Below are 25,189 nucleotides of genomic sequence, written 5' to 3' on the forward strand. Positions count from 1 at the left end.
TTTCTTAGCGAGGTCCCTTTCTGTCCCTGCCACTCCGGACTGCGTGCCCAAGGATAATCCCAGAGTTGTGGGAGCACCCCCTTCCTGAAAGGCAGGACAGCGACCCCCACCCTGCACCAGCCTCTAACCAGGAGCGAGCCCCTGCCTGCTCCCAGCTAATTTCAGGATCATTTTCCTCTGCATTTCTGGTTAAATACAAGCTCAGTGAAGCCACCAAGTCAAAATTCCCGTTCTGCAAAGATCTTGGGAAAACTGAGTCAAAATTCCTGTTCTGTACAGATCCTGGGGAAAAATCACTGATTTTAAGGGGGTTTTGAGGGGGAACATGGTATAATCTTGATGATTTCGTCCAAGAATTAAGATTTTTCTGCTCTGCCTGCTCCTGCCAGGATCTTTGCTGCCAGGAACAGTGTGGCTCATTTTCTCCAGCATCAGATTTTCATGATCCATCTGGGAAAGCCCCCTGAGTTCATTCATTGAATCCCCCACCTCCCTGGAAGGGGATACAAGGTGGGAAGGAGCAGCTCTGTCAAACAGGCAGAAGAAATCTAGCTTTGCTTTCTCTGGCCAAAGTGCACCCTGAGAGCAGAGCTGCTGCAAACCCTCCCAGGCTGAGCACTGCAGGCAGCCCTTGGCTGAACTCTGAACCTCTTTGTGCAGGAAATAACGAGAGTTCACAGAGATAAATGCTGGTGGGGACAGCATTCCACCCTGGATACTGCTCCAGGTCCCTCCCAGTATCTCACCTCCCAACTGCCTTGTTGGGAAGGATCTCAAAGCCCATCCAGTGCCACCCCTGCCATGGCAGGGACACCTCCCACGGTCCCAGGTGCTCCCAGCCCTGTCCAGCCCAGCCTTGGATATTCCAGAGATCCAGGAGTAGCAACAGCTGCTCTGGGAATCCTGTGCCAGGGCCTCATAGGGAACAATTCCTTCCCAATATCTAAGAGTGAGTGCTCTGATCTAGGCTACTACCACACACTAATGACAATAATAAACATTTACATAAATATTTGTGCTTGTAGGAGAAAGGGAAACCTGTGCTTGAATCACCAGGATCCCAAGAGCTCAGTCCTGCCTTCAGACAAAAGGTGAGACATCCACTGGGTGAGTGTCTGGGAGGGAGCAAAAGGATGGAAAAACAAGAGATCCCCTCTAGCTGAGCCTTTATCCCGCCCCTGGTAGAAAGGAAAATAAATGTTTAATAGAGGAAATACAAAGTTCAAACCAGTGTGCCCTCCCAGCGTGTCCACTGCATGTCCCAGTGCTCCCAGTATGCACAATGCAAGCCCCAGTGCAAGCAGCGTGTGCCCAGTTCATGGCCAGGGTGCCCTCCCCGTGTGTGCCCCGGGGCAAACTGGCCAGAGTAGGACAGGAGCCCCAGCAAAGCTCCTGGGAATCCCTGACAAGCTCCAGGGAAGCCCGAGGAGCTCCTGCTCGGGTCAGGGGCTGCTCGCCGGGGAGTGCTGCACTGAGCCCACAGATAGCTCATTAACGCTGGCTAATTAAGCTCTCGTTTAGGGCGGAATGGTGGGAAACTGCTGCTTTAGCCCACGAGAGGGCAACGCTCCCCTGGCTAGTGGCCACACTCGGGAAAACCGGATTCCTGTGTTTTTAACTAGGAATCGAACGAGGAATTCCTTCCCTTCTTACAGTCTTCCTGAGGGTTTTGTTTGTTTGTTTGTTTTTTTCCATTGGGGATTAATGCAGGACAAGGTCCTCCTGTGCATCCCTGCGCTCCCAGCTGGGATGGCAATCGAGAGGAGCCGGGCAGGCTGGTGATCCCATCTCCTCTCCCATAAAAGCTGCTCTGGAGACAGGCTGGAGCCGGGGCGGCCTGGCAGTGCCAGGGACAGCAACAGCGGGCAAAACCATGGAAAAAGGTGAGGAGAGAGTGAGAGGTTTTCCTGGTGCTCTCTAAGGGCAGGGATGCTCCGTGGGGACACACTCTGGGCGGGGATGGGGATGAGCACAGTATCTCTCCCAGTTTTCCTGGAATTTTGTAGAATCCTAGACTGTGAGGGACCTTAAAGCTCAGCCCATTCCATGGCAGGGATACCTTCCACTATCCCAGGCTGCTCCAAGCCCTGTCCAACCTGTCCTTGCACACTTCCAGGGATGGGGCAGCCACATTTTCCCTGGACAATCCGGCCTTCCCCACCCTCATTTTCCAGCCCTTCTCCCTCCTGCAGCTCCCAGGCAGGAGCCCGTATTCAAATTTCAACCCACACCCTCCCCTGCCTTTGGAGACAAATGAATTCCCAGGTGATCCCAGGATCAAAGCCCCACAAGCACGGGCACGCCGGGCTCGTCCGGGCAGCAGACAAGCCTTTGCAAATACCACATCTGCCCCTCCCTGGCTCCCAAAATTCCCTAACCTTCCGTCTCGCCAGAATCACTGGGAGAACAGCGTGGCCACGCCCACCACTCTCCTGGTCCCGCCCATCCCCGCGTGGCCCCGCCCCGCCCCGTTCGGGGCGGGGCGGGGCCACGCGGGGATGGGCGGGACCGATGGGAATGGAGGCGGGGCTTGGCTCAGTGGGCGCGGCCTCCGCTCCCGCTCCGGTCGCCCGTGGAGACACCGGGAGCGGCGCTCGGTGAGTGCCGGGATCGCGGGACAGGGGGGTTCCCACCGGGAACAGCGAGCTCCGCCACCCGGGACAGCCCGCCCGGCACCGCGGGGGCAGCGGGGAGCGCCAGCCCGGCCCCTGCGGCCGCCGGGCCTGGCGGGGCGGGCCGGGCCCGAGCGGTGCCTGGCGGCTTTTGGGGTGGATCTGGAGTTTTTTGTGGGGGTTTTTTTAACCGAGTTTTGGTTGTGCTGACGCGGGGTTCCCGGCGGGAGGCAGCGCGCGGGTGTAGTGTGGTTCAACAAGTGGCACGGGAATGAGGGAAAATCTGCTTAATTGTGTAAAAAATAGTGTGCTTAATTAGGCGAAAATAATCCTAAAATGGGCAAATTTTTCCTTCCTTTCCTTCTCCTTCCCGCCTCCTTCCCTCCAGACCTTCCCCATGGCACCGATGGACACCCAGAGCTGGCGGCTCCAACTCCACGGGGACCACCCCAGCTTTCAGCTAAACCCTTTAAATTTCCCCAATTTTAGCATTCCCAGCCGTCAGCCCATGGGTTTTCCTTGGAATCACGGAGCTGTGCCTGCCGGAGGAAGTTTCCCACGTGCGGGGAGTTGTGGGCTGAGTGTGGGAAGGAGGTTAATTAGTGGGAAGCGTCATTATTCCAAGAGGTTTTGTGTTGATACTGAGATTACACACCCTGTTGCAGTAATAGGTTTGCTCGGAATCATGGAATTGCAGAACATCCTGAGCTGGAAGGGACCCACACGGATCATCGAGCCCAACTCCTGGAAGTTTTTAGTTCCTTTAGTAACTTTATAATTGAGATTCTCTATTGCCAGCTTGAATTCTTTACTTTTTTGGGAGTGGGGGAAAAAGAGGGTTTTGAGTGTATACTGTGGTGTTAGCTTGGTGTTTGAAGGATGGAGCTGGAGCTGTGTCAGGAGGGGTTTAGGTTGGATTTTGGGAAAGGTTCCTCCTGCAGGGGCTGGTGGGCACTGCCCAGATCTCCTGGCAATGCCAGGGCTCAGTGTGACATTTTGGGGTCGTCCTGTGCAGGCCCTGGAGCTGGACCTGCTGATCCTCGTGGGTCCCTTTCAGCTCAGGATATTCTGTGATTCTGTGACTTAATTAGCGTGGCAGTTGGAAAGTGGCAAAATGGAATTCCCGGCAGCTTGCCAGGCAGTTATCCGGGGTTTTAACTGGCTTGGAACCCCCAGGATCAGGGCCACTTTTACTTGTGTGTGTTTGTCTGGGTGTGAATTGGTTCAGAAATTCTGAATTGGCACAGTTCTGGGAGTACAGGGTGGCTAGTGGACAGTGGCAGGATTTTGTGCTGCTCGGTGCCACTAAATGAGCTTGAGGGATTAGTATGGAGTTAATGACTCCTCAATCCCCTATTCCATCCTGGCTGGGATGCACCACAGCATTTGGGATCTCTCTAATCAAGGAGCAATCAATGCCAGAGAGGAGCAATGATGCTATGATGCTGAGGGCGAGCTCACTCCATAATCACCCAGCTGCTGGGGGATTTTTCCTTGAAAGATTAAATTCTCCTCTTGCCCTGAAAGAGTTTCTTGGGCTCCCAGGCAGCAGCAGAACAACTGATCTCTCACGTCTTGCTGGTGTTAAATCAAATTATTGAGTTGTGCTGTAGGTTTTAGATGTTTTTTATTTCAAATATAATGTGATCACTTTTTTAAGTACTGAAAGTTCTTAAGGTTTTAGGTTCTGTTGCTAAAAAGACTCAGAATATATGAACCAGATTCATGTGGAGTTCTCTGTAGCAGGGCCTGGGGTGACACAGTAGAATTATGGAATCCCAAATGGTTGGGGTTGGAAGGGACCCCAAATCCCACCCAGTGCCAGCCCTGCCATGGCAGGGACACCTCCCACTGTCCCAGGTGCTCCAGCCCCAGTGTCCAGCCTGGCCTTGGGCACTGCCAGGGATCCAGGGGCAGCCACAACTGCTCTGGCAATTCTATTCCCACCCTGCCAGGGAACAATTCCCAATATCCCATCCATCCCTGCCCTCTGGCAGTGGGAAGCCATTCCCTGTGTTAAAAATGCCCGTTTAAAAAAATCCCTCTTCCTCCCTCCTTTTTCTGTGGCTCCACCGTCCCTGCAAGAGCTGCCGGGAGATGCTGAACACCCCATTCTGTGGGCTGGGAAGGTGCTGCCTCCCTGGCCACGGCTCCCCAGAGCCCAGCGTGTCCCCCTGTGGCCGTGCTCAGATCCACATTGCTGCTGCAGCCCCAGCAAGGCTCAGCCTTTGCCTTTGTGCCCTTTGCCGGAGCAGAGATCACTGCAGGGGCGGGGGGAAGCGTTTCCAAAGGTTTGCACTTATCAAGGGAAGCACAGCACAGGCCTGGCCGAGGCACAGAGCTGGATTCCTGGGAGGATTGAGTTGCTGCAACTGCATCTGTGCTTACACAAACGCTGGGAAAGGGGGAAGGCTGCTGGGTCCTGGCACAGAAATGCCCCTGAGCAGGGCAGGACTGGGGGTGAAACTCTGTGAATTGGGCTGGAACACCCCCAGTTCCTGAAAGTCATCATGGACTCCGTTTTTCTTGGGAAATGGGAGCTGCAGATGTGTGGTGGCTCTTGGGATTGCTGCTCTGCTGGAGTTGTGCAGCTGTTTGGTGAATTTTACACTGTTGCACAGTTGGGGCTTGTTTTTCCGAACCTCAGAGCTCCCCCTGCACTCAGTGTGGGGAGCTCTTGGTCCCACATCATTTCTGCCCTCAGGAATCACCTGGGGAGAGTTTGGAAGGGTGGGACTCCACTGGTGACATGAAAAAAAAAAGAAAGTAAGTTGGAAAAAAAAAGCAGAAAGTTTCCATTCTGTGTTTTGCAAGGGTTGATGAGAAAGAGCAGAGGCCGTGACAGAAGTGCTCAGGGTGACTGGGGTGTGCTGGGATTCTCCAAGGGATTTTAGGGAGGGAGGTAGAAGCAGGAGGGTGGGGGGATCAGGGGGGGTACCCACGGGAGGTGGGATGTGCTGGGGGTCCATCCAGCCCCTGGAGAGACGCATGGCCCTGGGGGATCCAGCATTCCTGACTGGGGAGCTGCTGAGCCCCTCCCAGCCAGGTGTCCCTGGGGAGGAGAGGATCCACTCCTGGGTCTTGTGGTGACAGCCCTGCAGAGCTCCCTCCAGCTCTGGGGCCCCCAGGAGAGGAAGGACCTGGAGCTGTGGGAGGGAATCCAGAGAAGGCACCAGGATGGTCCCGGGGATGGAGCAGCTCTGCTGGGAGGAAAGGCTGGGAATGTTCTCCTGGAGAGGAGAAGCTTGGGGGTGAGCTCAGTGTGGCCTGGAGGGGCTGCAGGAGAGCTGCAGAGGGACTTTGGACAGGGATGGAGGGACAGGACCCAGGGAATGGCTGCCAGAGGGCAGGGCTGGATGGGACATTGGGAATTGGGAATTGTTCCTGGCAGGGTGGGCAGGCCCTGGCACAGGTGCCCAGAGCAGCTGGGGCTGCCCCTGCATCCCTGGCAGTGCCCAAGGCCAGGCTGGACACTGGGGCTGGGAGCAGCCTGGGACAGTGGGAGGTGTCCCTGCCATGGCAGGGGAACAGAACAAGATCTTTAAGGTCCCTTCCAACTCCAACCATTTGGGATTCTGTGAAAGCTGGGGCCTGGGGTTCAGTGTGCCCCAAATCCCAGCTCCCTGGGAGCCCCAGGCAGCGTGGCTGGGGCTGGGTCTCAGCTTTGGGATGTTCCTGGACACCAGCAGCTGAGTATTTTTAGTTGTGTTCCTTTGAATATTTGGTAAAACAGGCAATGTGTTTATATTCAGCTTCCTGTGTCTGTATCAGCATCTTGGCATGTGCTGGAGTTCCAGGGGGAGGAGGGAAAGGGAAGAAAGTGTGTTGTGAGGGTTATTTGTGCTGCAGCAGCTGAGGCTGCTGGGATCAGCTCCTTGTTTAAACACTGGGCTCAGCTCAGGCTGAGCCAGCCCTGCTCCCCCTTTGTTTACCCCCTTTGTCTTCCCATCCCTTCTCCCATGGATTTGCAGTCCTGCTGTGCAGGGACAGGGGAGTTTCTGGCACCCTTTGCTGTGGATGTGTGATCCAGTCCTTGCTGCCCTGCTCTGAGGAGCCCTGCCTGTGCAGGGGCTGTTCTCCAGCCTGGCTCTCAGGGTGTTTGGAGGTGGAAAAGCCCCTCTCAGTCCTGCTGGGAAGGGAGCAGCCTGCATTCCCAGCCTGCATTCCCAGCCTGCATTCCCAGGCTGCTGCCCTGATCCAGCTGCTCTGTGCCATCACCCCTCTGCTCTCCAGAGCCATTCCCTGTGCAGAGCCACTGGGAACTCATGGGGGAGGTTTTGTCTGGTGTTCCCATCTAAAGGAGGGTTTTTCTTGTGCCCAGCCACCCCCGGAGCCCATAAACCAGGAAGTTTCCTGGTGCTGTAAGCTGAGGATGGAAAATTCTCCCTCCCATGCCTAAGGGAACCAGGGAAACATCCCCCTCCCTTGCTGCCTGAACCAGGGAAACATCAGGGACTGGTGGTTGCCATAGAAAGGGAAAAATAGAGCAGGTTTGGGTGAGATATTAGGGATAAATTCCTCCCTGTGAGGGTGCCCAGAGCAGCTGGGGCTGCCCCTGGATCCCTGGCAGTGTCCCAGGCAGGGCTGGACACTGGGGCTGGGAGCACCTGGGACAGTGGGAGGTGTCCCTGCCATGGCAGGGGGGGGTGGGATGAGGTGAGCTTTGAGCTCCCTCCCAACCCAAACCAGTTTGTGATTCTGTGACTGCTGTGAATAATTTTGAGCAGGTCCCAAATTACATTCTCAGCTCTGTTTGTAGCTTCAATCCCCCTCCCAAGGTCAGGGTTTTTGTTCTGAGCTTGGAGCTGGGATAAGCAGAAACTGTCCCTGACTTCTGTGGGACAGGGCCCATCCTTTTCCCAGCTGAATCTGGCTCACGTTGCTGTAGCACTTGCCAGGGATTCCTCCTGCAGAGCAGGGATGCTCCAGCTGGAGCTGGAACTCCTGCAGAGCAGGAGGAGCTGGCTGGTGCTGCCAGCCTTGGCCAGAGGGACTGGGACCCATCCAGCTGTGGAATTTCCTCAGCCCACGTGCCCTTCCCTGATTTATTCCTTCCCCAGCAGGGCCTGGCCTCTCAGTGGAGGCTTTTGCAGGGGGTGCATTACTCCAGCCTCAAACTATGCCAGCAATGCTGCCTTTGTGGGTTTTTAGAGTGGCTTGATAGGAGCTTTGATTAGGCAGGAGCAGCAGTGTGGCTCTGGGCTGGAGGGCAGCCCCAGGAGCTGGAATCACTGCTCAGGTGAGTTAGAGATGGGCCTGGGCTGGCTCATCCCTGAAGGCCTCTCCCAGCCCAAACCATTCCTGGTTGTTGTGGCTGTGTTTGCATCCCCCTCAGGATGCACAAGCCGATTTTAAAGTTCTTAAAATCGATGAGAAAGGGCAGAGGCTGTGACAGAATTCCTCAGGGGCGTGCTGGGATTCCCCAAGGGATTTCAGGGAGAGAGGTAGAAGCAGGAAGGTGGGGGGAGCAGGGGGGGTACCCACAGGGGGTGGGATGTGGTGGGGGTCGATCCAGCCTTCCCAGGGGATCCAGCCTTCCCTGGGGATCCAGCCTTCCCTGGGGATCCAGCCTTCCCTGGGGATCCAGCCTTCCCTGTAGCAGCCCTTAGATGTGCCTGGGCTGGCTGATCCCTGAAGGTCTCTCCCAACCCAAACCATTCTGGTGCTCCCTGGTTGTTGTGGCTGTGTTTGCATCCCCCTCAGGATGCACGAGCCAATTTTAAAGTTCTTCTTGTTTTTCCCTGGCAGTGTCCAGGGGGTGTGAGCAGGTTGGGATGTTGCACAGATAAGCAGAGGAGCTGCTTTTCCATTCCAGCTTTGATTTTGTGCAGCAGTCACACGTCCCTGGAGGAGGGTACGTGTCACATTTATTTATTTTGGTTTCCTTGCTGGATGTGGACAGGACAAGCCTGGCACAGGGACAAGGACTGTGGCAAGGCAGACTGTCCTCAACACAATTTATTTTCCTCCTCCACACAGTGATTTGACCAGCACTTGTTAAAAGTGTGATCCCATTTCCAGCACGGGAAGTGGGGTGTGATTATAATGGGAATAGTGCCCATGCTGCCTGCTGGAATCTGAAATGCAGGGAACTCTCAGAGCTTTGGGCCTGTAAACCAAAGCTTAGAATTAAACCCAGGGTTTGATCTGAGACCTTGGGAAAGGCTCCCAAACTGAGGTGCCAGAAGTGAGAATGTGGATTTATAGTTTAAAGCAGAGACATGTTAAGCTAAATAAAAGAAAGTTTAGAGTTTTAGAGTTTAAGATATAGAAAAAGTAAAAGTAATTACAGAAGTAAACAAATAGTTTAGAATGCAGCACTGTAGGTTTGTGTCATAACATGATTAAGAAAACTTACACTGTAGCAGGAGTCCATAAAACAAAATATTTAAAGATTGAATCAAAACCATAAATATCCTCGTTGACAATGTTTTATTAGTCAATAACTCCTTAGAAGGTCTTATAACTAAGGGTCTTGAGACCTTCTAAACATGTTGTATTGATATGGGCCAAATTCACCCTTCCTGCCTATGCAGAAGACAAGAAAAACAAACCACATAATCAAAAACAATTCAAAAGTCCCATCTCTAATCCCTCCCAAAATTCCCCAAAGTAAATTGCCACAGCTGCCTGCCTTGCTCGGGGCTGTTCCTGGGGAATTTCAGGTGGGGTTTTGCCTCCTCCTTCCCTGGGAATGAGGGCAGGGGATGGCTGTGGTGGCTGCCTGGCTGGAGCAGCCCCAGGGCTGGGTGCCAGGGCTGCAGCAGCCCCTGGCACTGCAGGCTGGATCCATCCCAAGGGCTGAAATCCCGGATCCGGCCGTGCCCTGGCCGTGCCAGCTCAGGAAGTGACTCTGGTCCCAGCTCCACGCTGGGAACCTGCACTGGGCATCCCAGGGGAGGGTCCCACGGGCATTGCCAGCCCCGGTTGGATTGGGAGCTGCTGGAGCCTGGCACAGAGCTGGGTGTGACTGCAGGCATTGAGCAGCAGCACTACGGCACAGCCAGCAGAGTGAAGGGAAAGGTGATTTTACCTGTAAATCCCTCCCTGCTCCAGCTCTCACACAGTTCCCATCAGGTGATCGCCCTCAGGGGGCTGGGGGTGCTCCCCTGGAGAGGAGAAGGATCCAGGGAGAGCTCAGGGCCCCTGGCAGGGCCTGAAGGGGCTCCAGGATGTGAGGGCTGATAGAATTCCAGGTTTCTCTCTGGCTGTGCAAGGCCTCCACAGGGAATGTGAGCTCTCAGATTTGTTTGGGCAGTGATTTACACCCAGCTGTGAGGACACATCACTGCAGGCTGACAGCTCTGAGTCTCCAGGGTCAAAGGAATCCTGGAATGGTTGGAAGGGACCTTAAATCCCATCCAGTCCCACCCCCTGCCTTGGGAAGGGACACCTTCCACTTTCCCAGGCTGCTCCAAGTTTGAGGTGCATTTTCCAATCTCAAAATATTGTTTTTGTGATTAGCATTAAGCCACAAGTGCCAACCCCCCCAGCTTTGGCTTCCTTGAACAGCAAAATCCTTATAACTTTTATTTTATTCTTGTTTCAGGATCATTACACCGATAAAATCAAGGCAAGCTGGACAGGAAGCAAGTCTGCCTATGTAGGTGAGTTTCCAGTCCACTCTGGTTCTTTTATTTCATGCAAAATACAAAGCAGCATGACAGCTCCCAAACCCTGGTGATTTAATTTTATTCTGGAGCAGAACAAATATAAAGTCCTTGGCAGGACTGCTGACACTTTTCACCTCATTATTTTAACTGCCTGACTGCTCTTGGGTTGGATTCAGGGGGCAGAAAAACCTGCTTTTCCCACAGAAATTAAGCTTTTCCTTGTTTATTTCCCTGATTAGGGAAAATTTTTTACCAGCCTGCAAATCTTCATCATTTCTGCCTTTGCTGTGCTACACGTGTTTTGTTTGACCATAAATGCAAATTATTCTATATTCCCCCCATCCTATATTCCTGCAGCCAAGGAGGTGGTGAAATCCTTCCCACCTTCCCAGTTCCTCGAGCTGAGCCCTGTGGGGCTCTCCCCAGAGCATCCCAGGCTTTATCTGTGCCAGACAAAGAATCTGCTGAAGGTCACAGAACCTGGGGCCAGGCTGGAGCTGCCAGCACAGCCCTCTCCTGCTTTGCAGCCTGATTTTCATGCAGCTGAAAGTCTCTTTGCAAATGTCTCTTTGGAGTTTTTCCTTCTTTCCCTGTGGGGAGGAACAGGGACCTTCTGTGGAGAGGCTGCCCTGCAGTTCATTGCCTTTTCCAGTGTCTCTAAAATAACGCTGCTCAGATGTTTTTCAAAGTAACCTTGATCTAAAAGTCGCTTTTCGTGTGTGCTAAAGGTACAAAAAGTGAAGTCAGGAGAAATGCAGAGGAAAGCAAAAGCAGGTTTTTCCACTGCTCCTCTCCCAGAATGTGCCTTGGGTTTGACAGAATCCCACAGTGGGGGCTGCCTTTGGAAATCAAAGGGAGCTGCAGCCCAGCTTGATCAGCAGGATGGTGCTGGAATAACTTAGGAAGGGGAGGCTGTGGAGGAGCACAGCCTTAATTAAACACCCAGAACACCAAGTCCAGTTGAAGATCTTGGGAGTTGTCTGTTTCCTTTCATTTCACATCATTAAGGGTTTTAATCCCCAATTAAGACACTGGCAGTGTTATTTATAATTTTAAAAAAAAGAATCTCTAGTGTAGAATCTCTCAGTACTCTCAAGTGTAAATTCTCTGAAGGAGGAAACATCACAAATGGATGTTCTGTGCTTTAAGGGGCTTTTATTCTGTGTTTGCACTGCCAGGCACCCTGTGCAAACCAGGTGGATCTGCCACAATTCCCAATTCCCAATTCCCATCCAGCCCTGGCTGCTGCACCTCCTCCAGGAGGGGGATGGCAGCAGAGCTGGGCCTTGCTGGGCCTTTTCTGCTGCAAAATTGGCTTTGAAATCTGAGCTGCCCGAGCTCCCCCAAGCCCTTCAGCTGTGGTGCACCCCAGAGCAGCCCCATTCTCCCCAACACCACTGCAAGTCCTGCAGCTGCCAGATGCTCCAGCTTTCCTTTTCCAGAGGGTGAGCCCTGGGGCAGGTTCTTGTCTGGGGGAGGATCTTGCTTTCTTTCATCAAACCTAAACTTTTTCTTATGTAAAGCTCATATAAAATATTTGTGCCATGACTGTAAATCTTGCCTGAGAGCTGTTTAAAAATCCAGTCCTGTTTAAAATCCAGTCTTGCTTAAAAATCTAGTCTTGCTTAAAAATCCAGCCCTTCTTGCCTGCTCAGCCAGGGAGCTGCTACTCACAGCTTGGTTTGGGGTAGGTGTGGAAAAATCCTTCTCCTTTCCCCTGATGGGAGCAGGGAGGTCATGGCTGACCCCTATTGCCATTTTTCCTGGGAAGTTTGCACTGTGGGTGTTGTGTTCAGTCTGCAAAGGGCAGGAGTGGCTCGGGGTGCTCCCAGAAATCTGTGGAATATTGCACCACTTGTCTCTCTGCTCGCTGTGCGGGGAATAAGGATCGTGAAATTCCAGAATTTGGGTTGGGAGGGCCCTCAAAGCCCATCCAGTGCTCCCAGAAATCTGTGGAATATTGCACCACTTGTCTCTCTGCTCCTTGTGTGGGGAAAAAGGATGGTGAAATTTGAAAATTTGGGTTGGGAGAGCCCTCAAAGCCCATCCAGTGCCAGCCCTGCTGTGGGCAGGGACACCTCCCCCTGTCCCCGGCTGCTCCGTGCTGGCCTCGGACCCTTCTGGGGATGGGACAAAAGCACCATCAAGAGAGAACTGACCCAAAAGCATCTCGAATCCCTGCTTTGCTCCACCCTCAGTTTCCTGTTCTCCTGCTGCCCAGGTCCATTTCCATTCTCTCCGGCAGAAGGAGGAGGTTCCAGCTCCGCAGCTTCCACTGGGTGTCAGCACGGCCCCGCTCTGGGCCGGCAGAGCCCTGGGCTTTCCCCTGGGCCGCTGGAAGGAAGAGCCAGGCTGGCAGCATGGCCGGGGCTGGGATGGGCTGTGGGGCTGGAATTCCTCCTCCCTTCCTTCCCTCCTTGCCCAGCAGGAGCACTGGGACGTGCCCGCCCGCTCCCAGTGCTCCCAGTGAAGGTGCCAGCAGGTCCTGCAGGGTTTGCTTTGGGGTGGGATGGCAGCCCAGCCTTCCCAGAGGTGCTGCAGGCACACAGCTCAGGGTGCTCCCCCCCCCACAGCCCTTCCACTCTTTTTCCACCCTGAAAAATGATCCATTCTTCCCAAGTCCTTTCCAAGATCCTTGGGCCTGCCAGGGCAAGGCACCTCCTTCAGCCCCATCTGTCAATGCTGGGGAGAAGCAGCAGCCCCGAGGGCCATTTGGGTTTCGGGTGGGCAGGGGCAGCCCTTGGGTGCTCCTTTCTCCCTCCTGCTGGGCTGTCAGGGGCTCTGTGCCTCTCCCAGCCTTCCTGGGTCTCCTTGTTCCAGGTGCTGCTGTGCTCCAGGGTGTGCAGGGCCAGGGGGACACCTCAGCTCTCCAAATCCTCTGCAGCACTTGGGCTGGAAACAGAGCCAGGCACACTAAGATTCCTCCAACACATTCTTCCACCGGAGGCCTGAAAAATCAGAGATCAAAACTGGGGAATGTCACAATTCCAGAGAGTTTGTGCTGCCCCTGTGGAGTTGTTTCAGCTGTTGCTGTGGCCGGTTGTGCTCCAATGCCTGCTCAGAACTGAGCTGTTTATTCCTGCCCCCACCTTCAATGCCAGCAGTGGCCTCCTGGCTTGGACTGGGAGCATTTTCAGGTTCTGCAAGTCCTGACAAACCCTGAGCTCCCAAGGGTGCCCTGTAGGAAAGCCAACCCCCAGCGTTCAAGTCCTGACCGGCCCCCGCAGAGCTGCTGGGATCGCAGCAGTGCAGAGCACCCTGAGACCAGGGCAGCCTCACCCCACTCCTGCCCTGCTCCTGCAGTGGCCACGGGACCCGGCCCAGCCTCTGCCATCACCCCCTGCTCCTGCCACCCCTCCAGGGGCCGCTGGGGCTCCTTCCCCCTGTTTCCATAAGGATTTCCCCCGGCTTGGTGCCACTCCCTGCATCCCATCTTCCTCCTCCCAACACCTTCCTGCCCAACAAATCCCCGCATTTTCAGAAGCAAAGTTTTATTCCTTTTATTCCTGTGAGTTGCTACAAGGAAGGCAGCTGGATTTGGGGTTTGCTGGTGTTGTTCCCAAATTGTTTGCAGGGTGCCAGCTGAAGGATGAAAGCGTGCCAGGGAGAAAGGAGGGAGCAGAATGGCAGCAGCCAGAGCCTGTGTCAGTGGTGGTGACAAACCAGACCCAGCTTCAAAGTCTCCCAGCAAACAGCAGGGAGTTTGCAGGACTGGGAATGGTGTCACTTGGAAACCTGCAGCACTCATGGTGGAATTACTGTGACTAACTCGAGCTCAGGGCTGGCAATGAGCTGGGAGCAGCAGCTCTGAGCTTGTCCAGCTGCTTGTTTCCCTTTTCCCCCTATTCCTGTGTATTTTAGAGAAGTGGGATCATTCCCAGGGTGGAGATTGTTTCTGGTTTATCAGGCAGCAGCATCCAAACATTTCCGGGCTGGAGCTGCTCCAGCATGGATTCCCTGCAGCAGCAGCAGCAGCAGAGGCTCCTGGGGCTCCCTCCCACCCCACGGGCCTGCAGGGTGTGCAGGGCACCCACACCAGGGCAGCAGGGGCACTGGGGGCATTGGGAGCACCCCGTGTCCTTTTCCTGCCCTTTCCTTGGCGCGTTTGGCACATCCATCCTCCTTCCCACCCTCCCCAGCAGGGCTCCAGTGGCTCTGGAAAGGGAGAGCCCTTTGGAACCTGCATTTGCAGGTCAGCTGTAACTTTAGATCCCTGCTGGCAGCCCTGGAAAACAAACCAGGGGCTGGAAAACCAGGGCGGGAAAAGCAGGGGCTGGAAAACAAGCCAGGGCTGGCGGGGTGTTACACTTGGAGGTGCTGATGTTGTCACTGGTGTTGGTTTGTGTTTTGCCCAACCAAATCCAAGTTTTGAGTTGTTCACCTCAAAATCTGCTTTATTTCAAAGAGACAGTTACAGGACACCTCTGAGGCTTTATCCTGCTGCCAGCCAGGCTCTGCTGCTCCAGTAGGAGCTGGCTTGGTGTAACTGGAGCAAACTGGGAGCTGTGTTCCAGGCAGAGCTGCTGGGATTTCCAGCAGATCCCCAGCCCTGCTTTAGCAGGGCTGATTTAATTACCTTTCACTCAGCAGGTGCCTCACAAGTCCTGGATCTAAGAGAGTAAATAAGACAGTCCAGAGTTTAATTATCCCACTGGAGCTGGGCTTTGGCAGCCAGCCCAGGCGGATCTGGGGATCTGCTGCACGGCAACCTCATTGCCTAAAGCCTGGGGAGAGAAATGGGGCAAGGCCTGGAAAAACAGGGCTTTTCTCTGGAAGAGGGGCAGCTCCACCTGTCTGCAGGTGTTTCAGGAAAGGAAAAAGTGCAGGTGTGTGGCTGCAGGAAGTGCACTGGAAGTTTCCTGTGGTTTTGTCTTTCCGTGGCAGAGCGCGGCTGGTGGGAATCCTCCTGTGCAGTTCTCAGTGGGTGAATGAGAAATAAATCCTTCCCTGGCAGGGTGGGCAGGCCTGGCACAGGTGCCCAGAGCAGCTGTGGCTGCCCCTGGGTCCCTGCAGTGTCCCAGGCCAGGCTGGGTGGGTTTGGAGCCCCTGGGACAGCGGGAGGTGGCCCTGCCATGGCAGGGTGGTGCCAGCGAGGCTGCTCTGGGTCTGGTCCTTTGTCTCCTTTTAGGCTCTGAGTCAGAGCCATGGCAGAGTTGCAGCCGTGCCTGCAGCTGCTCTGGGCTCTGGGAATCTCTGTCACCACCAGCCCGGGTCCTACTCAGCCGTGTCACACCCAGGGGACCGAGGTTGTCACCAATGTCCCCACAGGGAACCCCCTCCTGCCTGGAGCAGCTGAGGTCACAGCAGGAAATCCTGCAATGCTTTGGGCTGGAAAGGACCTGAAATCCCACCCAGTGCCACCCCTGCCAGGACAGGGACACCTCCCACTGTCCCAGGTGCTCCAGCCCCAGTGTCCAGCCTGGCCTGGATCACCAGCCACGTTTTGGTTTAGGTGGTGAACAGAAACATTTGTTGAAAATTCATTTCTGATGCATTTAGCACAGAAGGAGGAGCTGGGCCTGGGAGTGCTGGGACACCCCAGAGATCCCAAGGGAAGGTGTTGGGATGGGGGAGGCTCCCAGGGCTGCCTGCTGAGCACCAGGCATCATTTCCCAGAGATCAGAGCTGTGCCCTCTCACACTGAGGGCTCCTTTCTTCAGGGAGCAGCTTCTTCTCCTGGCAGATCCTCCTAGCCCAGCAAACCCTGCCCAGGGCTCTGAACCCCCACGTTCTGCAGAATTCTGGCACCTCCAGTTGAAATCTGGGGAGTTCTGGGAAGTCCAGGGTGCCTTGGGAGAAATCCCATGGCTGCAGCAGCTCGGATGCATTGCCAGGAGCTGGGAAGGAAAACAGATTTATGGGGAGCTGACCTAGTTGCTGTAAATCTCCCTGCAGAAGAGATTTAGTAATCTTAGGAGGGCTATTAAAGCTCATGTTTGTTTGGAGATGGGCAAACGCAGCAATTTAATTTTCAAATCTTACGGTTTGGCTTGTTTTGGTTTGGTTTGTTTTTTTCCAAACATCTCATTTATTAACAAAGCTAAGCAGCTGGGAAAACAAGCACTGGAACTTTCCTAAGGAGGTCAATCCATGCAGGGTGGGAAGGGATCCAGAGAATCCAACAGCTCCAGTGGCAAAAGGGGGTTTGGGGCTGGGGGAGGGAAGGCTGAGTGTGGCCTTTCCCCAGTTAAATGAGAGGATAATAATTATCTTTTAATTTTGCAACTTTTTTAACCTTTTCAAAAAAAAAAGTACTAAAATTAGAGGAATCAGCAGCTCCTGAACTGTCCTCTCCAAGCTGCATTTGTTACTGGATAAAAATAAATTGCTGTGTGCTGGGTTTTTCACTCTGCAGGTTTTGAATATTGTGAGGGAGAACTGCAGGGGCTTTGGGACTTTGGGCTCCATTTGTGGTGGATTTGTGCTTTGTGTCCACGTGAAATAGCTCCTTGTTATCCCAGAGAGGGGTTTGGAGCTCCATGGGCAGAGCCCCTGTTGAATCAGCAGCTCCAGCAGTGCCTGTTGGAGTTTCCTGCTGGGAAAATTCATTTTTCATCTAAAGGGGCTCCAGGAGAGCTGCAGAGGGACTGGGGACAAGGCCTGGAGGGACAGCACACAGGGAATGGCTCCCAGAGGGCAGGGCTGGATGGGAGATTGGGAATTGGGAATTATTCCTGGGGAGGGGCTGGGATGGAATTCCCAGACCCTGGATCCCTGGCAGTGCCCAAGGCCAGGTGGGGCAGGGCTTGGAGCATCCATGGACCTGCAGGGGGATCTCTTTTCCTGCAGGAAATGAGTTTTTAGTGGCACCCAATCTGAGGAGTGCCTGTCCCTCCCCCAGCATTTCCTGCCCAAAGCTTTTCCAAGGAGTGTCCCCTGCAAACAGGGCCTGGGAGCAGGAAAGTGCTGGGCTGGCACTGGAGAGCAGCCCTGCTGCCAGGCTGGGTGAGGGAAACCTGAGCCTGCAGGGGCTGCTGGAAAGGGCACGGAGCTGCCAGGGGCCACGCAGGGCAGGGCTGGGGTCACACACACAGAACTGGGGTCACACACAGAACTGGGGTCACACACAGGGGGTGTGACACACAGAACTGGGGTCACACACACAGAACTGGGGTCACACACACAGAACTGGGGTCACACACACACAGAACTGGGGTCACACACAGAACTGGGGTCACACACACACAGAACTGGGGTCACACACAGAACTGGGGTCACACACAGGGGGTGTGACACACAGGAGGAGCTCAGGCACTGGAGGGTTTCAAACACAGCTCCCCTCATCTCCTGGAGCTGGGCAAAGCCAGCAGGGCCCTGCTGGAGCCTGCTGGGATACAGGGACAGGGCCATGGGCAGGGCTGGGCTGAAGATTCCCACAGACCTGAATAATTTGGAATCCCAGACTGGTTTGGCTGGGAGAGAACTCAAAGCCCCCAGTGTCACCCCTGCGCCATGGCAGGGACACCTCCCCCCGTCCCAGGGTGCTCCAAGTGTCCAGCCTGGCCTGGGTCACTCAGGACTAAGGTGGAGAACCAGCCAGGGGTGCTGGGCTCAGCCTGTGCCAGGGGTGGTGTTTCTGTCAGCCAGGGGTGGTGTTTCTGTCAGCCAGGGGTGGTATTTCTGTCAGCCAGGGGTGGTATTTCTATCATACAGGGGTGGTATTTCTATCAGCCAGGGGTGGTGTTTCTATCATACAGGGGTGGCATTTCCGTCAGCCAGGGGTGGTGTTTCTATCATACAGGGGTGGTGTTTCCATCAGCCAGGGGTGGTGTTTCTATCATACAGGGGTGGCATTTCCGTCAGCCAGGGGTGGTGTTTCTATCATACAGGGGTGGCATTTCTATCATACAGGGGTGGTGTTTCTATCATACAGGGGTGGTGTTTCCATCAGCCAGGGGTGGTGTTTCTATCATACAGGGGTGGTGTTTCCATCAGCCAGGGGTGGTATTTCTCCCCAGAAAGGTTCTCCAGCCCTGGCACAGCTGAGTCCCCATCCCTGGAGGGATTTCAGTCCCTGTGGATGTGGCACTTGGGCACACGGGGCAGGGGTGGCCTTGGCAGTGCTGGGCATGGTTGGTCTGGATGGGCTCAGAGGGATTTTCCAACCCCAATATGCTGTGGTTCCATCCTGGCTCACTCCTCCTTTCACTCTGCAGGAGCTTCTCCCCTCTCCTGGGGCAGCTCCCAGGGACCCTGTGGCTTTCCAGAACCCTCTGGGATGCACAGGGGGGATCCAGTGGCCCAGGCTGTGCCAGAGCCTCAGAAACCTGCACAGTGTGGGAAATGAATTTGTAGAGAATTCTCAAACCTGTAAAACAGCTTCTGGCTGTGATGGCGTGAATTGTAACATCTGTGTTGTCTCAGCCTTCTCATGAGACTGAAAATGGAATAAAAGTTTTTAAACCACCTCTCAGTTGCCCCATCTCTGGGTCAGAAAAGGGCACAATCTGGCAGCACAGCAGCTCCATGCCTTTCTCTGGAGCATGTTTTGCCTCCAGAGCTGTTTTTGGCTGATTGGTCCTGTTGGATGCCACAACAATAACGTTTAAAAGTCCCTTTTTGCCGTGTGTGTAGTGGATGCCTGTGTGTAGCAGCAGTTGAGGGTGCTGTGCTGCCTTCTGCAATAACAACCCCCTGTGTTTCCAAGCAGAGCTTCCCTGCTCCTCTGAAAATGTCAGGCAAAACAGCCACCACAAGCAACAACATCGCCCAGGCCCGCAGGACCGTGCAGCAGCTCCGGATAGAGGCCTCCATAGAGAGGATAAAGGTGAGCACAGGGGGATTCCCCCTCCTCCTCCTCCTCCTCCTCCTCCTTGGTTTCCCCTCCTGGCTGAAGGACAGGGACATTGCACAGTGTCTGTGTGGGTTCGGTGTCTTCGTGCACCCACAGCTCAGCGTTTGCCTCCTCAAAGTTCAAGAGTTCCAAATAAATAATAATAATAAATAATAAAAATAATAAATAATAATAGTAAATCATGATAAAATAATAAATAATTATTAATAATAAATAATAATGAATAAATCCACTTCTTGTGGACAAAATCCCACCCAATATCCCATCTGGCAGTGGGAAGCTGTTCCCCCTTGTCCTGTCCCTCCAGGAGAGATGAAAATCCCCCTGGAATGATTTTGAATCCCTGTGGGAAACGGATTTGTAGAGAATTCTTGAAGTCTGACAGAAGGTTCTCATAGTGTGGATTTGTATTGTAAATGTTGAGATAAGAAATGTTGATTTAGAAATGGAATAGGATAGATATTGTTGAGAGAGAAATGGAGCTAGAAACAAGTTCTAAAGGGTGGCTTTGTAAATAAGACTAGGTGCTTTGGAGAAATAGAATTATGAAAGATGGACTCATGAGGGATGGATGATTTTAGATTATTTCCTTTAAGGTATTTATGGTATGGTATGGTTAAAGCTGATAGGTGAAGAAGCACTTAGAATGCATGGTAGTTAGGAAATGGCTGGTTTCTGGTGGTGGTGGTGTGATGCCCCTCCTGTTCCCAGTGTCCTGTGGGATCCAGGTGGAGCCTTTCCCTGCCTGGGGTCACAGAGCCCCAGGGAGCCCCAGGCTCCATCCTTTACCTCATTCCCTGGGGATCAAACCAGCAGGTCCTGGAGAATGAGTCCATGGAGAGCACCTCTCCCACCCCACCAGGCTCCCTCCCAGCCCTGAGCCCCATTTTGGTGCCATTTCCTTGGCAAACCCCATTTTGTGTTGATTTCCTGTGCCCTGAGCCCCATTTTGGTGCCATTTCCATGGCAAACCCCATTTTTGCTGATTTCTGAGCCCCATTTTGGTGCCATTTCCATGGCAAACCCCATTTTTGCTGATTTCTGAGCCCCATTTTGGTACCATTTCCTTGGCAAACCCCATTTTTGCTGATTTCTGAGCCCCATTTTGGTGCCATTTCCATGGCAAACCCCATTTTTGCTGATTTCTGAGCCCCATTTTGGTGCCATTTCCATGGCAAACCCCATTTTTGCTGGTTTCTGTGCCCTGCAGGTGTCCAAGGCCTCGGCTGACCTGATGCTGTACTGTGAGGAGCACGCCAAGAAGGATCCCCTGCTGATGGGCATCCCAGCCTCTGAGAACCCCTTCAAGGACAAGAAAACCTGCATTTTGTTATAGGGCAGGGGCAGCTCCTGCTGCCCAGCCCCTGCAGCCCAGCTGGGCCGGGCCAAGCAGCACCACTCCCCCAGGTACCTGCGCCCCGTGGGCACCCCCGAGCCTGCCCAGAGCATTCCCTGAGCTCCCCAAGGCGTTCCTGCTGACCCCTGTCCCCCTTAGGAGCTTTCTGGCTCAGCCCCTGCCTGTCCTGGCCAAGGGAATGGGCTCCAGGGTCTCTGCACGGGGGGTCCTGGTGGCATTTGCCAACTCCAGCACGACCAAAGTTGCCTGAGCTTTGCAGATAAAGCAAAGCTGTAGAGACCTGATGGAATCACTGGGTTTACATTTTATAAAATTATGGAATTTTTTTTTGTTTTGGTTTGGTTTTTTGGGGGGTGGGGGGGTTGTGCCTGTGCTGGCAGCAGCACCTGTTTGTGCACAGGCACACTTAAAAGTGCATTTTCTAGCAAAATCTACCTTGCAAAATGATTGTAGCAGCTGCTGGGGAGCTCCAGGGAGCTCTGCCTCAGCCTTCCTCCTGCTGGCCTCTCATCCCAGGGCTTTCAAAGGATAGAGATGGGAATCAGAGATGCTTCCCCTGCTTTCTGTGAGTTGGAAAAGCAGAATTTCCACCTTGGATTCTGCTGCGTTTTTTTTTCTCAAATGAAACACCTGTGTTAGTATAAAACACACCCTCAAAGAAATGAGAAAAGAAAGAGAGGGTGGAAGTGCCCTGGCAGAGCTGGAGGAACGCTGCCCTCGCTCCCAATCCCAGCTGGGTTCTGAGCAGGGAGTCAGAACTTGACTCATTTTTATTAAAAAAAATCCATTTTTAAACAGGAAAAATGCCAAATTAGCTCCAGCTTGTGGTTATGCATCTATAATTGAGGGCCTTTCCATCTAGTATATATTTTATATATACACATAATAAAAAAGTCTTTCTCTGTGTGTGTGTGTAGATATATAAACTTTATATATTAACAGCAAAATTTGAAGGGTTTAAAAATAATCCTGGTTTCAGCTGGCTGCAAATGTCCTCCTGTGCAGGCAGCTGAAGGCATCTGCCAGAACCCTGCATTTCTGGGGGGATATTTGCAGAATTCATGAACCACTTGTCATTTATGTTGCACATTTGTCATTTCTATATGAAATTATAGACCCACTTTTGATACAGAATAAAAAATTCAACTTTGTTTGACAAATCTCTTTGGCAGAGCCCCAAAAATCAGCCTGACAGAGAAACCTGCTGCTTACCCTCTGCTTGCCTGCCAATTATTTTTGTAATCAGAGTATTTTTCTAGTGGCCTTTGAAAAAAAACCCAACAATGTGGCTCTGCACTAATTCCTCTCCACTGTGTCTGTGTGTGTTTGTCACAGCCCTGGTCACAATTAACGAGCTCTGTTAATTGCTCAGCGTGGGGCTGAGAGAATTCCAGCTGTGCACAGCTGCAGGGGGCTCTGGGGAGGGAAGGAGCCTCGTGCTCTTGGTGGTTGTTTTCCCAGCAATCTGGGAAGAAAATTGGAATTTTTTTGTTTGGTTTGAGATCCCCGGTGGGGCTGCAGGGATGTTTTGGTGCCTGGTGATCCAGCACAAATCTGACAGCATTTAATCCAGGGATTCTTGGTAAACTTGCCATTTTTAAAATGCAATATATACACTGAAATCTGGAGTGGTTACGTTTGCACTTTGCTTTTTGCCATCAATACCCCCAGAAAGAACAGGAATTGTAAAATCTGGGGAAATGCAGACTCTGCCCTAGCAGACTTTTTTTTATAAAAGAAGTGAAGCCATTGCATCCACAGGTGCTGGGAGAAGCCCATGGTGAGACCCCACCACGGGGCATCACTGGGCTGCCCCTCTTGTCCTTGGCCAAGCTGGCTGATCTGGGGAGGGAAATGAGAATTTTTGTGCTGATCTGGGGAGAATAATGAGAATTTGTGTGCTGGGCCAGGTGCCCCCAGGATCCCCCAGTTTGTGGTGTGGGGACAGGGCTGGGGTGACACTGGGAGAAACCAGTGGGGTTTGGATTCAATCTGAGCTTGGAGAAATAAATCTGCTGCTGCTGCTGCTGCAGTGTCCCCGGGCACAGGGTGGCACCTGGGCTGGGCACAGGGACAGGGTGGCCTCGTGCTGGAGCATCCCAGGAGTGGGAGAACAGGTCCAGCCTCCCCCCGTGCCCGGGCTGGGGGGACAGCGTGTGTCACTGCTGGCCCCAGGCAGGGGTGGCATTGTCCTGCCACACGCAGAAATGCCACCTGTGCCAGCCCGGCTGTGTCAGTGAAGAGGAGCCTGGGGGGTGCAAACAAATCCCGGGGCTTTGCAAGGAAACCCCGGGCCAGGTTCTCCTCCCCCAGGGAATGAGGATTCCAAGGAGGAGCTGCAGGAGCACAGAAACCTCGGCAGCAAAGCCCCTTTTTGTTAGATTTTATTTTTTTTTTAGCTCCCGTTGTGGCAGCGTTCAAACTAACGAACTAAATAAATAAATAAATAGCATTCCCAACATTTCCTGCAGCACATGGGCTGCTTCAGCCTTTAATTGCTTGGGAGGGGCCGGGAATGAACCCACACTGGAGCTGCACAACAGGACCTTGCCCATGGCCAGGAGGAGGAAGCAGCTGCTGCTCAGCCCTTGTGTCTGCACTCGTGGAGCGAGGAAATAAAAGCCCGGGCCAAAGGTTTGATTTTACACTTTATTTCAAAAAAAAAAAGAAAGAAAACACAAAACAAGAACACCATAACCCCAAAAAACACTCGAATTTCAAACAATTATATTAATGGCGCTGCTTTTGCAGCCAGCTGGGAGAAGATTCGTGGTTGCAGACCAACTGCTCGAGGGCGTTTCGGTTCTCAAACCTCCAAGTATAAATAATTTTTCCATTGATATCAGAAAATAACTTATTATTATTATTATATATCTTAGCATAAAAACGTGAGAATTACATCCCAAAAATACAACAACATTGCTGGCAAAAGGCCTCGATTAACCTCGTTTGCTCGTTAAGGTGTTTAAAGCAGGAACTTTAAGTGGCACTTAAGGACAGAAGGAGTGAGGGGAGTTTTGGGGAGGGCATCGGGCTGGGCTCATCCCTGTTCTCCTCAGCTCCCACACTGCTCAGCTCCAGCCAAACCCCCCCAAGTGACATCAGTTTTAGCTTTATCATTTTATATCTTTTTTTTTTTTTTTCTTTTTTTGTTGCTGCTGTCGGGTTTTATTTTCCCTCCCTCCCCTCCCGGAGCCGGGGCAGGGAGTTCCTTCCTGAGCGAGAGAGTCTGCGGCGGCGGCAGAGCCGGGCCGGGGTCACCGCTCCGGGAGGTTGATCACCGGCTCCCACTGGTCCAGGTACCGGCTCTCCCGGCAGAAACACATCAGCTGACTCAGCGCTGGGTCCTTCCACTGCGACGCCTGCGGGTTCTGGAAAGGGGACGGCAAAAAGCTCCGGCACGGCAGCAAAAACAACCCGAGAGCGGCGCGGGGAGGAGGGGTGGGGGGGAGCACGGCAGAAAGAGCAGGAGCGTGAATCATCTTAAATTGCTGGCGAGGCAAACAAACAAGTCAGGCCTGGGAGCATGTGAGGAGTTTAGCTTTGGACTCTGGGGCAGAGTAGGGACGGGGGAAAAAAACAGGAGGGAGAGATAAAAGGTGGGGGGGGAAGGGAGAGAACAACAAGGGGAAAGAGGGAAAGAAAAGGGGGAAAATAAAGAGGGAATGGGGGGGAAAATAAAGAGGGAATGGAGGGGAAAAAGGAAAACTAAGGAAAGAAAAGACCGAACAGGAGAAAGAGGGGAGAAACAAAGGAGGAAGACGGGGAAAGCACAGCAAACGAGGGGCGAAGGCAGCCGCTGTCCCCGGGAGGCACCGCGGGCCCCCGGCGCCGGCAGCTGAGGCCGCGGGTTCGAGCCCCGGGCGCGGCGGTTCGGTGGGCTCCGGAGCGGCCCCGGGGACCCGTGGGTGTCCCCCCGCGGTGGCAGCCGGGGCTCACCGTGACGAGCACGCAGTGCAGGTCGGCGGGCGGGTCGGGGCCCGCGGCGGGCAGCAGCAGCTCGGCCAGGCGCGCCGGGTTGCTGACGCGCAGGATGTTGATGTCGTTCTCGCAGCAGAAGGCCCGCAGCAGCGTGAAGTGGATCTGCAGCGCCGCGTCCCCCGCCTCCTCCTCCTCGGCCGCCAGCAGGCACAGCACCACGTTATCGGGGTCCCTGCGGGGCACCGCCGTCACCGCGGGCGCGCCGGGGAGCGGGCACCGGCGGGCACGGGCACGGGCACGGGGGGGCACTCACACGTTCAGCAGCTTGGCCGCCTCGTAGACGCCGAGGGTGAGGCTCCGCTGGCTCAGCGCCTTGCTCAGCACCTCCTCGAGCGCGTCCCCCGCCTGCTCCATCCTGCGCCGGGACACGCCGGGACACACCGGCCGTCACCGGCCACCCCGCGCCGCTCCCCGCCCGGCCCCCGCCGCCCCCCGGCCTCACCTCCCGGCGGCGCGGCGCTCCCCGGGCAGCTCCTCCAGAGTCATCACGGGGCCAGGGCCGCTCGGGGCTCGGACAGGGACAGGGGCGGACACCGCGCTCCGGCCGCTGCGGCCGCTCCGGCCCCGCCGCCCGAGCCGCACAAAGGCGCCCCGCGCGCACTGCCCCGCCCGCCCCGCCCGCCCTCATTTGCATACCCCGCTCCCATTGGCTCATGCAAATGAGACCACGCCCGTAAAGTTGCCAAGTCCGGCCGGGCCTGGCCCTGTTTGGGACTGGGACCCGGATCGGGAATGGGAACCGTGACAGTGACCCTGCCCTGGAGCCCATCCAGCCTGGCCTTGGGCACTGCCAGGGATCCAGGGGCAGCCACAGCAAAGCTGGGAATTCCAT

At 54.2% G+C, this 25,189-nt stretch overlaps 2 protein-coding genes across 4 annotated transcripts; one reads left to right on the plus strand and one right to left on the minus strand.

Moving 5' to 3' along the window:
* The first annotated feature begins 2,507 nt into the window (after positions 1 to 2,507).
* GNG12 (G protein subunit gamma 12) lies at positions 2,508 to 21,282 on the plus strand. 3 transcript variants are annotated; one of them, XM_066555641.1, is made up of 4 exons: positions 2,508 to 2,597; positions 10,162 to 10,219; positions 18,873 to 18,992; positions 20,230 to 21,282. In XM_066555641.1, the coding sequence occupies exons 3-4, from the start codon at positions 18,897 to 18,899 to the stop codon at positions 20,353 to 20,355; spliced, it is 222 nt and encodes a 73-aa protein (XP_066411738.1). In that variant the 5' UTR covers positions 2,508 to 2,597; positions 10,162 to 10,219; positions 18,873 to 18,896; the 3' UTR covers positions 20,356 to 21,282. The 3 variants fall into 3 exon arrangements, with proteins under 3 accessions (XP_066411738.1, XP_066411736.1, XP_066411737.1); XM_066555639.1 differs by having other exon boundaries at positions 2,515 to 2,597; positions 18,876 to 18,992; XM_066555640.1 differs by lacking the exon at positions 2,508 to 2,597 and adding an exon at positions 9,614 to 9,635 and having other exon boundaries at positions 18,876 to 18,992.
* A 1,735-nt stretch (positions 21,283 to 23,017) lies between these two features.
* GADD45A (growth arrest and DNA damage inducible alpha) lies at positions 23,018 to 24,942 on the minus strand. Its single transcript, XM_066555702.1, has 4 exons — positions 24,800 to 24,942; positions 24,611 to 24,712; positions 24,316 to 24,529; positions 23,018 to 23,747 (listed from the first exon to the last, which is right to left on the minus strand). Exons 1-4 carry the CDS (start codon positions 24,841 to 24,843, stop codon positions 23,634 to 23,636), a joined length of 474 nt encoding a protein of 157 aa, XP_066411799.1. The 5' UTR covers positions 24,844 to 24,942; the 3' UTR covers positions 23,018 to 23,633.
* Positions 24,943 to 25,189: the final 247 nt, after the last annotated feature.

Source organism: Molothrus aeneus, chromosome 9 (genome assembly GCF_037042795.1).
Source record: "Molothrus aeneus isolate 106 chromosome 9, BPBGC_Maene_1.0, whole genome shotgun sequence".
In the NCBI taxonomy this organism is placed as follows: Eukaryota; Metazoa; Chordata; class Aves; order Passeriformes; family Icteridae; genus Molothrus; species Molothrus aeneus.

What these genes read in the sequence shown, in the direction of transcription:
- GADD45A (XM_066555702.1), bottom strand. Translation starts at nt 24,843, where the DNA reads ATGACTCTGGAGGAGCTGCCCGGGGAGCGCCGCGCCGCCGGGAG. An exon ending in GCGGCCAAGCTGCTGAACGT is followed by an intron (nt 24,530 to 24,610) that starts GTGAGTGCCCCC and finishes GGTGCCCCGCAG; the next exon opens with GGACCCCGATAACGTGGTGC. An exon ending in TGCACTGCGTGCTCGTCACG is followed by an intron (nt 23,748 to 24,315) that starts GTGAGCCCCGGC and finishes TCCCCTTTCCAG; the next exon opens with AACCCGCAGGCGTCGCAGTG.
- GNG12 (XM_066555641.1), top strand. Translation starts at nt 18,897, where the DNA reads ATGTCAGGCAAAACAGCCACCACAAGCAACAACATCGCCCAGGCCCGC. An exon ending in CCTCCATAGAGAGGATAAAG is followed by an intron (nt 18,993 to 20,229) that starts GTGAGCACAGGG and finishes TGTGCCCTGCAG; the next exon opens with GTGTCCAAGGCCTCGGCTGA.